The sequence below is a fragment of the Onychomys torridus genome, chromosome 17 (genome assembly GCF_903995425.1).
Source record: "Onychomys torridus chromosome 17, mOncTor1.1, whole genome shotgun sequence".
Classification (NCBI taxonomy): Eukaryota; Metazoa; Chordata; class Mammalia; order Rodentia; family Cricetidae; genus Onychomys; species Onychomys torridus.
In genome coordinates, this window is record NC_050459.1 from 503,896 (window position 1) to 520,491 (window position 16,596).

The window sequence follows — 16,596 nt, forward strand, 5'->3', positions numbered from 1 at the left end:
TAGGGGGCGCATGCGCACTGCAGGGATGAGTGCGGAAGCTGGGCTCCGGCTTCGCTGGCTGGGTCAGAATTCGTCACGTGGTCAACGCAGCCGCCTTGCTCACGTGACCGCGGCGCATGTCAGCTGATGGCGAAGGGTTTGAAGCCGCGCCGGGAGGGATCGAGGCTGCAGTCAGTGACAGTGGCGCGCGCTCGGACCCGCCCGCACCCCGCGCTCACCGTGCGGCCATGGCCACCGCGGCGGGCCGGCGCGGCTCAGGTGAGCGCGGGCGGCGGGAGGGCGCGCCCGGCTCCTCGACCTCAGACGGCGGCGAGCGCCCAGCCTGGCTCCGCTGCTCCAGTCCAGTACGGGAGAAGTGGGCATTCGGCTTCTGGAACCTGGGCGGCGGGTGGGCACCAGCATCTCTGACCTCAGGCGGAGAGCTTCCGCAGAATCTGGGTGTCGGGTGGGTATCGACATATCTGACCTTGGGCGGCGAGCATCTAGCTTTGACGTTCTGAAGTTCAGTGAGGACTTCTCTGAGTTCCTATGGAGGAGAGATTGACAGATGCCTCCTAGAACCTGGGCAGCGGGTGCGCATCGACATCCCCGACCTTGGGCGGCGAGCACCCAGCTTCCCGTTCTTCCAGCCCAGTGCGGACTCCTCAGCTGCTCCGTAGGGGAGAGAAGGGCAGAAGGCTCATAGAACCCGGGCAATGAGCTCCCAGCTTCCAGTTCTGAAGTTCCCTAGAGTCCCCATGGGAACCTGGGTGGCGGGTGGGTACCGACATCTCTAACCTCAGGTGGAGAGCTTGCATAGTACCCAGAACCTGGGTCGTAGATGGGTACCAACATCGCTTGGCCTCAAGCAGTGAGTTTCCCCAGCTCCTAGAACTGGGTGATGGGTGGACAACCATCTTCCCCAACCTCTGTCACTAAGCTCTGTTTTCCCCCTAAAGTCTGGTGCAGACTTCTTGGCTGCCCTTTGGAAGAGAATGGGCAGATAGTTTTTAGAACCAGTGGGTGGGTACCAGCCTTTCAGACCTCTGGAAGAGAGTTTATTTGTTCACTCTGAAGGCCAGTACAAACTTAGTTGCCTTATGAAAGAGAGGTAGATAGTCCCGAGAACTTGGACTGTGTGGGTGGGCATAAGCTTCTCCAGCTTCAGAGGGCAGGAGTCCTGATAACTCCAGCTTCCACCTCCCTTGTGCTGGGATTATAACCATGTGTCACCATGGGTGGCTTTATTATTGCTATTATGGAGCATTTCTTTCCAAGTCGTATGTGACCTGTGAGAGTGTTGCCTTCCCCAACCTAGTCTCTGCTCAGAGTTTGTTAATTCAGGCAGGCAGCCAGCTTCTCCCTTTAGGTCAGCATTTGAAACCCAAGGGTTTTGTTAGTTTTTGGTTTGGTTTGGGATCAGTATCTTTTTCCTGTAGGCCAGATTTGAACCTGTCTTATTTTTGGTTTTGTTGTCTTGAGACGATCTTTCTGTGTAGCCCTGGCAGTCCTGGAACTTAGATCTGCCACCCTTACCTCCAGAATGCTGTAATTACAGGTGTGCACCTTCCCCTCAGACTTGAATGTTCGGTCCTCTCTCCTCAGCCTCTGAGCCCTGGGATTACAGGTCTAAACAAGTCTTCCTCCTCCTCTTCTCCCTCCTTCTTCTGGCTTGAACCTAGGGCCATGTTTCCTAGGCAAGCACGCTACCACTGAGCTATGTCCTCAGCTATAGCCAAAGTTCCAGTTACTCAGTTTGCTGGAACTCAGTAACTTTGACGTGAGTTCCAAGGTTTTGCTTCTGGCAGCCAGTGTCCAAATGCTCGGCTTCCCTAAATGCAGGTGGGAAGAGAGCTAGAGAGATGGCCTCCATGAATCTGGGGGACTAATTCAGTTACAGCTCCCACCCCTGCAGTCTTGTCTCCCTAAAATGAGATTGTATGTCCCCAGTTGTATGATTCCAGACCTGTCATGGGGAAATCGAGAGTGAAATCTCATTTTGATCCCCACTGTGTGCCAGCTACAGACACTCCAGTGGAAGTCCTGGCTAGTTGTGCCTGGGATCTTAGCTAGGGAGTTACAGCCTGCCTCTGGCTTTCCTGGCTACTAGCTTGTAAACAAGCTCACCTAGACTAAACAGGGAGGAGCCAGGTTCAGAGCTGAGGAGCCAGTGACGTGGGCCAGCCTCATCCTGGCAGCTTTAGGGCTGAAAGAATGGTTCACAGATAGAATGCTTGTATATCATTGTACAAGCAAGTCCATCCCAAGCACCACAAATAAAATAATCTGTTTTCAGGCTGGAGAGATGGCTCAGAGGTTAAGAGCACTGCTTGCTCTTCCAAAGGTCCTGAATTCAATTCCCAGCAACCAGATGGTGCCTCACAACCATCTGTAATGAGATCTGGTGCCCTGCAGGGATACATGCAGACAGAACACTGTATACATAATAAACAAATAAACAAACAAACAAACAAACAAACAAAACCTATATTTCACCAGGCTTGGTTGTGTGTGCCTCTAATCCTAGCAGTCAGGCCCAAGAGGCAAAGGCAGGTAGATCTCTGTGAGTTCAAGCCAGCCAGGGACACCCTGTATTAACGGGGAAAATCTACTTAGCTTTGTCAGGTGGAGGGTGAAAGCCAGAAGCAGAGCCATGCCTTAGTCCCAGCATTTGGGAGGTGTAGGCAGGAGAATCAGGAGTTTAAGGCCATCTTCAATTCTAATGAGTTTGAAGACACCTGGACTACATCTGTTTGTTTCATTTTCCCATAGCTATAGATAGATACAGACAGACAGACAGACAGACCGAGACAGAGAAACAGACAGACAGAGTATGAGAAAGACCGACCGAGACCTGAAAGGTCTTCCAGTGGAGGTGACTAGGCAGTTAGAGACAGTTCTAGGCTACCAGGTACCAAGACTGTCTGGGACTCCAGCGGTTGCTACCACCTGGGATCTTTGTTCTTGTGCTTGTGGTTGGCTTTCCCACTGACCTACAACTTAGGCTCTCCTGCCTCCAACTCTCAAGTGTTTGCATTGAAGGTGAGAGCCCAGTGCCCCTCAGACCTAGCCGTGCACTGAAGAGTGGGTTCTTCCCTGCTGGGTCTGGCAGGATTCTCAGAGCTGTTTCGGGATCTCAGCCTTGGGGGTAGATGGTTTTCATTTCCAGTTCCTGGGTGGGAGAGTTGGGGGAGGCAGACTGAGGCTGGACTTTGGCTCTTGGCTGTGTGAGCTCCTGAAGGGTGATGAAGTGAGTTGGCTGCACGTGTAGGATTTGGTCCTCTTCTTCCACCATGTCGGTTCCAGGGATTGAACTCAGGTTGTCAGGCTTGGCAGCAAGCACCTTTACCTGCTTACTGAATCACCTCGCCAGCCCCTGTTGTGGAGTTCTGGGTCAGGCTCTAACCCAAGCTGGCCTGTGTTTCGTTATGTAGTTCAGGCAAACCTTGAACTTCCACCTCTGAGTGCTGGGTTGACAGACATGAATCATCATGCTAGCCTTTATTATTGTTAGAGTCAGACCTGTGGCCTGGGATGGGCTGGTTTCTAATGGGCTCAAAGGTTGTTCTTGGGGGATTTGTCCTGAGAACGCTGGAGTGTGGGCTCTGCTCTGTGCTGATTACTTGTAAGTTGGAGTTGGGATACATATGGGGACCTTGCCAAGCCCTCCAAGAAGCCAGCTCAGCCCAAGCTGGTCCTTCTTCCCCAAACCCACAAGAAGACTGGTGGATTTTTCTGGCTAGCCTTGATCCAGGCTCTGAGTTCTGAGTTTATGGAGGATGATCAAGTTGAGGCTCAGTGAGGAGATTAAATTTAGATCGTCAAGCTTGGTAACAAACATCTTTACTCCCTGAGCCGTCTTACTGCCTATCTGTGTCTCTCCCCACTTCCCCCTTCCCCCACCTTTCTCCTAGGCTGGCCCCAGGCTTTTTTTTTTTTTTTTTTTTTTTTTTTTTTTTTTCCCCAAGACCAGGTTTCTCTATGTAGCTTTGGAGCCTCTCCTGGAACTCATTCTGTAGCCTAGGCTGGCCTTGAACTCACAGATATCCACCTGCCTCTGCCTCCCGAGTGCTAGGATTAAAGGCTGCACCACCACCACCCGGCTTGCTTGCTTGCTTGCTTGCTTCCTTCCTTCCTTCCTTCTTTCCTTTGTTTTAAAAGATTTATTTATTATGTATACAGAAGAGGGCTCCAGATCTCATTACAGATGGTTGTGAGCCACCATGTGGGTGCTGGGAATTGAACTCAGGACCTCTGGAAGAGCAGTCGGTGCTCTTAACCTCTGAGCCATCTCTCCAGTGCCACCCCCCTTTTTTTGGGGACAGGGTTTCTCTGTGTAGCTTTGCGCCTTTCCTGGAACTCACTTCAGACTTGCTATGTAGCTGAGGATGATGACCTTGAACTCCTGATCCTCCTGCCTCTGCCTCCCAAGTGCTAGGATTATAGGCATGTGCCATGCCAGGCTCCTTTTTCTGTCTCTCTCTGTGTGGCCCAGGCTGGCCTAGAACTTGTAATACTCCTGCCTCAACTTTCCAGTGCTGGGATCATAAGCTTGTGCCTTCTCTTCTTCCTACTTCCGTCCTTCCCACTTTCCCTTCCTTTCTCACCAGGGTCTCACGTAGCTCAGGCTGGCCTCGAACTTACTATATAGCCAGAGATGCGCTTGGTCTCCTGATCCTCCTGCTTCCAGCTCCTGAGAGAGCGGGGATTTCAGATGTGCACCACCACCATGTTCAATTTCTGGGCTCAGACTCAGAGCTTTGTGCATTCTCGGCAAGTACTCTACAGCTGAGCTACATGCCAGCCCTGGTTTTTCTTTCTTTTTAAGATACTTTTTTTTATTGCATTTACTTATTGGGTATGTGCGCGTGTGTGCATGAGTTTATGGGTTCTCTCCTTCCACCATGTGGGTTCAGAGGCTCAAACTCAGGTTGTCAGGCTTGGTGGCAAACACCTCACCTGCTGAGCCATCTTCCAGGCTCATGTTCTCGTTTTTCATCTACATTCTTCCTTGCCTGTAGGGTTGGTGGGACTTGCTGGGGAAGGAAGCAGAGAGGGCAATGTCCATTCCTGATCTTCTGCTATCTTTGCCCATTCTTTTAGAGACTGAGCGACTGCTGACCCCCAATCCTGGGTATGGAACCCAGAGAGGGACTTCACCAGTCCCAACAACGCCCCCAGAAGAGGAAGACCTCCGTCGCCGCCTCAAGTACTTCTTTATGAGCCCCTGTGACAAGTTCCGGGCCAAAGGCCGCAAGCCATGCAAGTTGACGCTGCAGGTGGTCAAGATCTTGGTGGTCACTGTGCAGGTGAGACCAGCCAGGCAGGCTCCTGCCAAATGCCACCAGGGCCACTGCAGCCTGTTCTCATCTTAGAATGGCCCCCTGCTGCCACATAATGACAACAGCTGTGGGGTTACCGTTAGAAAGGAATCTGAGATTGGTGCTCAGTAACTCCTTGTAGCTTCCCAGAAGCACTCTTCCCCCCCCCCCACCCCCCACCTCCCACCCCCCACCCTGTTGTATACCCTAATGCCCTTGAGGCTCACACAGGTTGAGAGTTGTGTGAAGTCACCCTGTGGCGGAACACGGGTAGATGGCATTTGAACCCAGTCAATCTGACACTCTCCTGATCTCCTCTCAGCAAAAGTAGACCACAAAAGTGAACCAACAGTACCTATGCCGGAGGCCTGGGTTTGCACACTACCTGTCAATCAGTAAACATATACTGACCGTTCACCACTGCTGTGAGGTTTGGTAGTACCCGCCTGGTGCTGTGCACTGGGGATGCTTTCATCGACATAGCATGGAATTTAAGGATGGAGAAGTGAAGAGGGCCATGCTACTCAAGGCAACAAAGAAAAAAATCCAAGGAGCTGGTGTCTAGGCTGGTTTCTGTATGACTTGGCACAAGCTAGAGTCAGTGGACAGGAGAGAACCTCAGTTGAGAAAATGCCTCCAGAAGATCTGGTTGTAAACAAGCCTGTTGGGCATTTTCTTAATTCATGATAGATAGATGAGGGAGCACCCAGTCCATTGTGGGTGGGGCTACCCCTGGCCTGGTGGTCCTGGGTTCTATAAGAAAGCAGGCTGAGCAAGCCATGGAGAGCAAGCCAGTAAGCAGCACCCTTCCACGGCCTCTGCATCAGTTCCTGCCTCCAGATTCCTGCCCTGTTTGAGTTCCTGTCCTGACTTTCTTCAGCATGAACTGAGATGTGAAAGTGTAAGCCAAATTAACCCTTTCCTCCCCAGGTTGCCTTTGGTCATGTGTTCATCACAGTAGCTGGGGATGTGGTTCAGCTGGTAGAATGCTTGCCTGGCAGGCATGAAGCCCTAGGTTTCACCCCAGTACTGCATAAAGCACACCTGTCATCCAGCACTTGGGAGGCAGATTCAGGAAGACCAGGGGGTCAAGGTTGTGTTTAAGTAACAAATTACAGGCTGCCCCCTGCAGCACCAGCAGGGCCTTGTCTGACCCCAGGGGACATCTCTTGGATTCTCTTTTTCTTCTTCCTCTACCTGTGCCTCGCTGAGTTGTACTCAGCGCCTAGGGCCAACCTCTGGTTCCTTCTTGGCAGCTCATTCTCTTTGGGCTCAGCAACCAGCTGGTAGTGACATTCCGGGAAGAGAACACCATTGCCTTCCGACACCTCTTCCTGCTGGGCTACTCTGATGGGGCTGATGACACCTTTGCTGCCTACACACGGGAGCAGCTCTACCAAGCCATCTTTTATGCTGTGGACCAGGTATAGTGAACAGGTGGGAGAGGGTTGGGGAGTACTGTAACAGACCAGGTGGGGCTGACAGACCCTCTTCTCTACCCACAGTACCTGATCCTGCCTGACGTATCCCTGGGCCGGTATGCCTATGTCCGCAGTGGGGGCGGTCCTTGGGCCAATGGTTCCGCTCTGGCTCTCTGCCAGCGGTACTACCACCGTGGCCACGTGGACCCAGCCAATGACACCTTTGACATTGACCCGAGGGTAGTCACTGGTGAGTAGCCAGTGCAGGGCCTAACTTTTGGGGGTTTAGGTTTCCAGGATTAAAACCCTGACCTAGGGGCTAGAGATATGTCTCAGCAATAGAGAGCCCGCCTAGAATCCTCCAGTGAGGGGCTAAAGGTGAGGCTGTGGAAAAAAGGAAAATAGAGAAAAAGAAAAAGATCTAAAAACCTGACCTTGTCAGTTGTCCATCTGTGTGATCAGATTGTATAAACATGAATAATTTGACATATGCAGCATGCTTAGTGAAATACATTCCACAGGAAGAGCCAGGCGTTGTCCTGAATATCATCCACTCTCTGAACTTTTGGAGGGCCTGTGGAATGCCGTGGTCTCTGTAGAGCATACCCTGGTGTGGGGGGAGGCAGCAGAATGTTAAGTGTAAAGGGAGGGGCTGGAGGCATAGCTCTGGTGGACTCTGGCCTAGCACACAAATTCTAGGCTTGATCCCTAGTGCTGGAAAAAAAGCACTAAAGCATAAAGTGGGAGCTGATACAGTGAAGAAGCCCTGACAGGACATTGGGAGGCTGGCCGGGGCCTCCCTGCTCCCTGAGCCCTTTCCATGACTACCTGTCTTCAGACTGTATCCAGGTGGATCCTCCTGACAGACCTCCCGGCACCCCCAGTGAGGACTTGGATCTCTTGGATAGCAGCAGCAGTTACAAGAACCTCACATTGAAATTCCACAAGTATTGCCCTTTCCTCTGGGGGCTGATTCCTGGAGGGGCTCAGGGTCCAGCTGAGGATGGGTGGGTGACAGTGACAAGGGTCCAGACGTCTGGATCGGAGGCCACTTTCGTGGAGTTGGTGGCGGGTGAGGCGATCACACAGTGAGCTGACGGGCAGCTGAGTAAGCTGTTAGCTCTGCTAGCTGCAGAGCCAGCACAGGATAGGAGCGACTGACATTGGGGCCCTGCCCCTCACCCAAGCCTCTCCCAAATAGGCTGATCAACGTCACCATCCACTTCCAGCTGAAGACAATTAACCTGCAGAGCCTCATCAACAATGAGATCCCAGACTGTTATACCTTCAGTGTCCTGGTGAGCAAATGAGTGATCATGTGGACTCCCAAGCTCCCCTTACCTGGTTAAGGGGCATCAGAGGAACATTCACCCAAGATAGTATGAGAGCGATGGGCTAGAGACCTGGACCATCTGTCATGGAGCTAGGGGTTGGTGCTTGGGGTTGCTTAGGCTTACTCTGCTCTTACCCCTTCAGATCACGTTTGACAATAAAGCGCACAGTGGGCGAATCCCTATCCGCCTGGAGACCCAGACCCACATCCAGGAGTGTAAACACCCCAATGTCTCCAGACATGGTAAACTCTCCTACCCTCGGACGCCCCCACCATCCCAAGAACAGCCCTGACTCTCCCAAGCGTTTCCTGGGCCTACTATAGTTCTATCCAGGGCCCCTTACCTTCCATGACTTGCCTGTGAACCCCAGACCAGTGTTGCTCAGGCACTTTGACCTGCCTGGGAATGTCCTGAGCCCAGTCAAGTCAGTCACAAGGAGCAGGGCTGTAATCCCAACTATTTAGGAGGTTGATGTAAGATGATAACAAATTCAAAATCTGCCTGGGTTACTGAGTTCAAAGGCAGCCTGAGCAATTTAAAGACCTTATCTTAAAGCAAAAGATGATGACTGGGGATGTAGTTCAGTGGTTACCTAGCATGCTCAAGGCCTTAGGTATGTATGTACATATGTATGTATATATGTATGTATATATATATATAAGTAAGTGAATATTTTCCTATACTCACAACACGAGGATTAGGAGCTCAAGGTCGTCCTGTCTATACAGTAAATTCCAGGTTACCCAGTACTATTCAAGACCCTATCTCAAAATAAAAGGAAACAAAATGGGCTGGAAACGTAGCTCAGTAGTAGAGTAATTCCTAGCAGATATGAGGCCCTATGCTCAATTCTTAGTGCTTTTTTTTTTTTTGGTTTTTTGAGACAGGGTTTCTCTGTGTAGCTTTGCGCCTTTCCTGGAACTTGCTCTGTAAACCAGGCTGGCCTCAAACTCACAGAGATCCACCTGCCTCTGCCTCCCAGTGCTGGGATTAAAGGCGTGTGCCGCCGCCACCACCACCACCACCACCACCACCACCACCACCACCACCTCCACCACCACCACCACCACCACCACCACCACCACCACCACCACCACCACCTCCACCACCACCTCCACCACCACCACCACCACCACCACCACCACCACCACCACCACCACCACCACCTCCACCACCACCACCACCTCCACCACCACCACCACCACCACCACCTCCACCACCACCACCACCACCCCACCACCACCACCACCACCACCACCACCACCACCACCACCACCTCCACCACCACCACCTCCACCACCACCACCACCACCTCCACCACCACCACCACCACCTCCACCACCACCACCTCCACCACCACCACCACCACCTCCACCACCACCACCACCACCACCACCACCACCTCCACCACCACCACCTCTACCACCACCACCACCACCACCACCTCCACCACCACCCAGCCTTTGCATTTTTGTTTTCTTTTTGCAGGCTTGCTTTTATTTATTTATTTGGTTGGTTGGTTGGTTGGTTGGTTGGTTGGCTTTTCGAGACAGGGTCTCTCTGTGTAGCTTTGTACCATTCCTGGAACTCACTCTATAGACTAGGCTGGTCTTGAACTCCACAAAGATCCGCCTGGCTCTGCCTCCGAGTGCTGGGATTTAAGGTGTGCTCCACCATCGCCTTGCTTCATGCAGGTTTTTTTTTTCCTTTTTTTTTTAAATGCCGAATGCCGTTTATTGAAGGAGGGAGGAGGCCTTAAATACAGGCTTACAGCACAATGGGAGAACCCCTGAGGGCAGAAGTTCGATTCTGATGTTTTACAATCTTGCATCTAAGCTGTTAACGCCCAATATGCAGGATACACAGACAAGGAACTTCCCTTAAGCATTCAGGAGGGTGGAATCTCACAGGGAATCAGCATAAGGAGGATATCAAGGTCAAGGTCAGCAAGCAAGGCAACAGTTACCCAAAACTGGGACCAGGGCCCTACAGGTCCCCCCTTTTACTAAAAAATGAGCTTCCATCACTTCTCGGCCTTTTGGCTAAGATCAAGTGTAAAAAATGAGCTTTGCCGGGCGGTGGTGGCGCACACCTGTAATCCCAGCACTCAGGAGGCAGAGGCAGGTGGATCTCTGTGAGTTTGAGGCCAGCCTGGTCTACAAATCGAGTTCTAGGACAGCCTCCAAAGCTACAGAGAAACCCTGTCTCGAAAAAACCAAAAACCAAAACAAAAAAAGAGCTTCTGACTTAGGTTGTGTGGGATGTCAGCAGGTCACCTTACCTGTCATGGAGACGCCTGCCCAGGCCACACAGGCATTATGTCTTATGTTGGTGAGCACCCCCCCCAGGCATTACCCATCTCTGAATACTCATTATCATACAGGCTCAACCATGTGTGAGCTGTAGGCTTAACTGCCACCAAAGATCTCAAAGTGGGGATGGGCTTGCAATCTGTGTGTTCTTCACAGAAAAGACCAACAGAAGTCCTAACCCACCCATAGCCAGTATTCCCTTACTTAATGAGCCTTACTGCAAATTGGAGTCCTTGTAAGATGGTATCCCAAAAGCAAATGGAACTTGAGCTTATAAATTTATAACTTTCAAAGCCAATCAAAATGTATATAACTATTGAATTAAATTTATCATGCCCAATAGAATGAAAGATTAACTAACTGTGGTAGCTACTTTTGCTGCCAGTTAAAATTAAAAACAAATTCTTAAATTAGTTTTCCTGTAATCCCAATACTCTGGAGGCTGAATTCAAGACCAGCCTTGACTACATAGTAAGTTTGAGGTCAGCCTGGGATATGAGATCCTGTCTCTGAGACAAACAACAAAACAAAACAGGGTAGGGATGTATTTTAGTGATAGAGTGTTTGGCTTAACACTACAAAAAAAGTATGCTCCATACCAGTGTTCATCAGGGATTTTGACACTCTCCATGCTAGGGACCCCTAAGTGTAGCAGCCATAAACCACCCATACATACATACATACATACATACATACATACATACACACACACACACACACACACACACACACACACACACCACTACCCCCCACACACACACACACACACACACACACACACACACACCCTCTCTTATGGCCCCAGGTGAGTTTTGATGGGACCCACCCTCCTTCCTGCAGGAGACAACAGCTTCCGGCTTCTATTTGATGTGGTGGTCATCCTCACCTGCTCCCTGTCTTTCTTGCTGTGTGCCCGCTCACTGCTACGTGGCTTCCTGCTTCAGAACGTGAGTCCCTGGTGTCCCGAGCTGGTGCCCGCCTTGCCCAACCCTGGGGCCATGGTGGGGGTGATGGCCTAATGGTTCTAGACAGACCCTCACCTGGGCTCCTCCCACAGGAGTTTGTTGCATTCATGTGGCGGCGGCGGGGTCGGGAAATTAGCTTGTGGGAACGGCTGGAGTTCGTTAATGGCTGGTACATCCTATTGGTTACCAGTGATGTGCTTACCATCTCGGGGACTGTCATGAAGATCGGCATTGAGGCAAAGGTATGAGTCCTGACAGGGCCCTGCGCTCAGGGCCCAGTGTGTCTGTCTCCAGGCCTTTGCCTGTTTGGGGGCCACCTTCCCCCCCCCCCAGGTAGAGTGTGACTATGAGTTGATCCCTCTGTAGTGGGTAATCGCTCAGCCAGTAACCCCAGGCTGGCCTGGAACTCATGATCCTCCTGCCTCTGCCTCCTTCAGCAAATCCTACCGGTGTGTGCCACCACTCACTTCATCCCTCACTCTTGCCCACAGAACCTAGCAAGCTATGACGTCTGCAGCATCCTCTTGGGTACCTCCACGCTGCTCGTCTGGGTTGGCGTCATCCGCTACCTGACTTTTTTCCACAAGTACAACGTGAGTCTCCTGCCCCTGAGCTACCCCTGGGTAGAATGTGCCCCAAGCCTCTCAAGCAAGCCCAAGAACACAAAGCCGTCCGTCACTGATTCTGCCAATCTGTGGTCCACCACAAGCCTCTTTCCTCTTCCTCTTCCCATATTTTTTTATGAGACAGGGTTTTTCTGTGTAGCCCTGCCTATCCTGGAACTTGCTCTGTAGACCAGGCTGGCCTTGAACTCAGAGATCCACCTGCCTCTGTCTCCTGAGTGCTGGGATTAAAGCCTGGCTTTTTTTTTTTTTTTTTTAAACACAAGGTCTCATGTAACCCAGGCTGTCCTTGCTACATGGCTGAGGATAACCTTGAACTCCTGATCTTCCTGTTTTCCCAAGTGGTGGAATGACAGCTGTATGCCGTTATGTTTGGTTCTATGTAGCGCCAAGGATCAAACTCAAGGCCCCATGCATACTAGTCACTCTACAACTGAGCTTTATTACCAAACCAGAAATCTCTTTCTTATACCCACCTACCACAGACACACGCGTCCTTGTACCTGGGCAGGGCCACGGGAGCCTGTCCCTCCTTGTCCATCCAGCTGAGTCCAGCTGTGGTATGTCGCAGGCTCCTCCCAGGTGGGTCCTGCCCTATCTAAACTCTCAGCAGCCCTTCTGGCCACATTGGTGAGGTCCTCCCTGTCTGAGAGCCGATTGGGCTGTGAGCATTGCCTTCACTGTGGCCCCCTTGGCCCTCTGCAGATCCTGATTGCCACGTTGCGTGTGGCACTGCCCAGTGTCATGCGTTTCTGTTGCTGTGTGGCTGTCATCTACCTGGGCTATTGCTTTTGTGGCTGGATTGTCCTGGGACCCTACCACGTGAAGGTATGGGCTACTGGGGGGGAGGGCTGTGTTTGTGAACTACTGTCGAAGGGCGGGGATTGAAGGTATGTGCCATCATGTTCAGCCACATCTGTTAACCCCATAACCTTGCCATTGACGATGACCCTCAGATGGGCCCAGCTGCCAGTCATTCTGCCCACTGATCCCTGGTGAGCCTGATGACCCCCAGCCACACCTATCCTCTTTCCCCACCTCACTGCCTACAGTTCCGCTCGCTGTCCATGGTTTCCGAGTGTCTGTTCTCGCTCATCAACGGGGACGACATGTTTGTGACGTTCGCAGCCATGCAGGCCCAGCAGGGTCGCAGTAGCCTGGTGTGGCTCTTCTCCCAGCTCTACCTCTACTCCTTCATCAGCCTCTTCATCTACATGGTGTTGAGTCTCTTCATCGCACTCATCACGGGCGCCTACGACACCATCAAGGTCGGCCACCTTTACCCTCCTCCTGGGAATCTGTCTCCGCTCTCCGCTCTCCTGAACATTTTCAGCCCTGAGTTCTAAGGGCTGCCTGGGGGCACAGTAGGTGGAGCAGAGAAGACTCAGAGGCTTTGTGAAGTCCAAGGAGAGAGCAGGCTGGAACTGGGTTTGGGGTTAGTTGGAGTTGTTGGGGTCATCCTGAAAGAGAAGTCTAGGATGTATCACAGCTGCACTCAGCTGGATGGGCAGAAAAGGGCAGGTTCCTGTCTCCTGCTGGCGGACAAAAAGGAGTATTCTCTCTCTCTGTCTCTCTCTCTGTCTGTCTGTCTGTCTGTCTGTCTCTCTCTCTCTGTCTCTCTCTCTCTCTCTCTCTCTCTCTCTCTCTGTGTTTCTTTGTCTCTCCTCTGTGTGTGTGTGTTACATGTGTGGAGGTCAGAGAACAACCTGCCGGAACTGGTTCTCTCCTTTCACCACATGGGTCATAGACCTCAACTCCAGTGCCTTTATCTGCTGAGCTATCTCACTGGCCTTCTCCCATATGGTGTCCCGAGTCTGTCTGTGTGTCATCCCATTCCCCCGCCCCCCAAGCTGAGGATCGAACCCAGGGCCTTGCGCTTGTTAGGCAAGTACTCTACCACTGAGCCAAATCCAACAAGGGGGCAGAGTTACTTTTTTTTAATTTACTTTTTTGTTTGTTGGTTGGTTGGTTGGTTGGTTTTGGTTTTTTGAGACAGGGTTTCTCTGAGTAGCTTTGCACCTGTCCTGGAACTCGCTTTGTAGACCAGGCTGGCCTCAAACTCACAGAGATCCGCCTGGCTCTACCTCCCGAGTGCTGGGATGAAAGGCGTGCACCACCACCACCGGGCCATATGATCTTTTTTAACCATTTACTTATTTGGAGGTAGGAGGGGCTTGTGCACAGCACAGTGTGTTTGGAGATAGGCTTTGTGGAAGTCAGTTCTCCTTCCACCACGTGGAGTCATCAGGTTTGGTGGAGACATTTTCATTTGCCCTCTGGGCCATCTCACAGGCCTGTTAAGATCTTTCCATGGAGGATGACCTTGAGCTGTCCTGCTTCTACCACCTGAGTGCTGGGCCTTTAGGTAGATGCTTACCACCCATCAAGTGTAGGTGTTGCTGGGCATGGTACCCAGGGCTTCCTGGATGCTGTGCAGTCACCGCTCCAGCTGAGAAGCTTTTCCAGGCCTACCCTAATACCCAACCGCATCAGGGTCCATCTACAACCTTCCACACTCCCTGTCCATGCACAACTCATTTCTGCACTAGCACTGGGTGAACGGGGACCACTTGATAGCCAGTGCGCCCCACCCTCCTTAGGACAGGTTAGCTGGGTGAATCTCCCTGCCGCCCCACTTAGTACTCTTGTCCTCTCACTCAGCCTCCCACAGCCTGCAGGAAAACTACTTTTTCCTAGCACCCCAGAAGACACAGTAGCTAAACACACATACCCCCAAACAGAGCAAATACACCTAAGTATCCAAAAGCCAGTGTGGCTAGGTGACTGCTTAGAATATTCCCCTTGTCTCCTAAGAATTCTAGATTGGGAGATGGGATCCCAAGGGAGAGGATGCTTGTAGAGAGGAAGATCCAAAGAGTTGGTAGCCAGAAAGGGCTTGGAAATAGTGGTGGCCCCAGGAAGTCATGGGAAGAAGATTTTCTTGGGACCGTGCCTCATTCTATATCACTGGTAGGTAGCAGATGTGTGCGCTCTTTCCCACATGGATGATCTATAGCCATCCCACAGGTATATATTACTGTGTCTTGCTGGAACACTCAGATATCACACACATACAGCACCCTTGAATGTAGGCGTGAGTTATCTTGTTCCAACTCTAGAAGTAGATTGCTAAATACCCAGTCTAGGCTCCTGGCCTGGAGCACAGGGCACTAACTAAACCAAGAAACCTGAGACCTGTGACCACATCCAGGGATGGGAAAGGTTTCTACAGCGAAGCAAGCCACAAGTGAGACACCAGGTGGTCACATCAGAGAAACAGTGGAATACCCAGCTGACTGCACCTGAGGAGCTTGGAGGTCAGGACCAACTTTCATGCTGGGTTTTGGGGGATCATCTCTCCCCAGCACCCCGGAGGTACTGGCACAGAGAAGAGTGAGCTCCAGGCCTACATCGAACAATGCCAGGATAGTCCCACGTCTGGCAAGTTCCGACGAGGAAGTGGCTCCGCTTGCAGCTTGCTCTGCTGCTGTGGGAGGTTGGTGCCCCACGTCTGGGTTGTGGATTCTTACAGCCTAGGGTGTGTGGCAGAGAGATCCGATGTCCCTTCTTCCCACTTCTCTTCTCTTCCAGGGACTCCCCGGAGGACCATTCACTGCTGGTGAACTGATTCCAAGATGATTGTCCCTAGACCTTATCCCCTGTACTCCTGGCACCCTGGCTTATTTATTTTTAGAATTTACTTTTAAAGATCCGCTTCTGACAGGCCTTGTGAGGGCTTGGGCTGGTCGAATCGGACACTGGGGAAGGGAGGGCAAGTAGGGTGGCTGTTAAATAAAAGGAAACATAAACGTGATGATCTAATTTGTGGCGGGAGGGGCAGGGCTTTCACTACGAGTTGTCGGCTCCTTTAAGAGGCTGCCACTCCAGGCATGGCTGGCGCAGTGCGACCTTCCAAGCATGGCAGGAGGCGGGGCTGGGGCGGGCCCTGCGGTGGAGTAATTTAAAGGTGCCGCGTCTGCGGCAGCGGACGGAAAACTAGGGGTGTTGGTCAACGCTGGGTGGACACTGGTTGCAGCTCCTGGGTGATCCGAGTTTCCATCGACTGAGCAAGGGTGTCCCTTCGAGGGCCATTAGCGAGCTTCAGCTTTGCCCCGGATCGATTTGTCCTCTGATTCCGGGTAGGTCCCGACTTTCCGATGCTCCCACCCCACCCCCATGCCCGAGTTCCTTGCCCCAGTGTTTCCGCTTCGGTAGCCAGGTGCGTCCTGGAGTACGCTAGGGGAGTAGTCAGTCTAACAATTTTCCAGGTAATATGTCAGGGCTCTGTGATACCTCTAAATTCCAATTAATGGTCTAAGGTATCAGAAAGATCCCCAGCGTCCCAGAAGAGTCCCGGTAGCTTTCCGTCTTCCCTCAGTATCTTCCGGGAAGCTCAGGTGTCCTCCCAACACCTAGACTTTTCGTTAGCAGTTATGTGTCCCTCCGAATATCTCAGTAACTTTCCAACGCGCCGCCCCTCCTATCCTCCCCTAATTCCGGCGTCCCTGATTACACCTCCTGCATCATTCCACTAATCCCAGGGATGCTCTGCACCCTAACTCTCCTGTTTCCTGACAGTTAAACCTGCAAGCTTAAACCTATAACACTTTGGGAGCTCATCCCACCCCGAGGGCCTTAGGG

At 51.9% G+C, this 16,596-nt stretch overlaps 2 protein-coding genes across 8 annotated transcripts in view; both read left to right on the forward strand.

The window, feature by feature from the left end:
- Window positions 1-77: 77 nt before the first annotated feature.
- On the forward strand, window positions 78-15,764 carry Mcoln1 (mucolipin 1). The gene is made up of 14 exons (XM_036166750.1): window positions 78-258; window positions 5,083-5,288; window positions 6,557-6,724; window positions 6,806-6,971; window positions 7,560-7,668; window positions 7,923-8,019; window positions 8,198-8,297; window positions 11,208-11,314; window positions 11,425-11,574; window positions 11,824-11,925; window positions 12,661-12,783; window positions 13,008-13,223; window positions 15,321-15,451; window positions 15,547-15,764. The coding sequence occupies exons 1-14, from the start codon at window positions 117-119 to the stop codon at window positions 15,581-15,583; spliced, it is 1,854 nt and encodes a 617-aa protein (XP_036022643.1). The 5' UTR covers window positions 78-116; the 3' UTR covers window positions 15,584-15,764.
- A 144-nt stretch (window positions 15,765-15,908) lies between these two features.
- Window positions 15,909-16,596, forward strand: part of Pnpla6 (patatin like phospholipase domain containing 6) — a 31,759-nt gene continuing 31,071 nt past the window's right edge. For 6 of the 7 annotated variants that reach the window (XM_036209391.1, XM_036209392.1, XM_036209397.1 and 3 more), the window contains exon 1: window positions 15,910-16,094. The gene's annotated coding sequence lies outside the window, so the exon portion shown is untranslated. Of the gene's footprint in view, window positions 16,095-16,596 lie in introns of all 7 variants that reach the window. The other variant, XM_036209399.1, reaches the window with a different exon arrangement.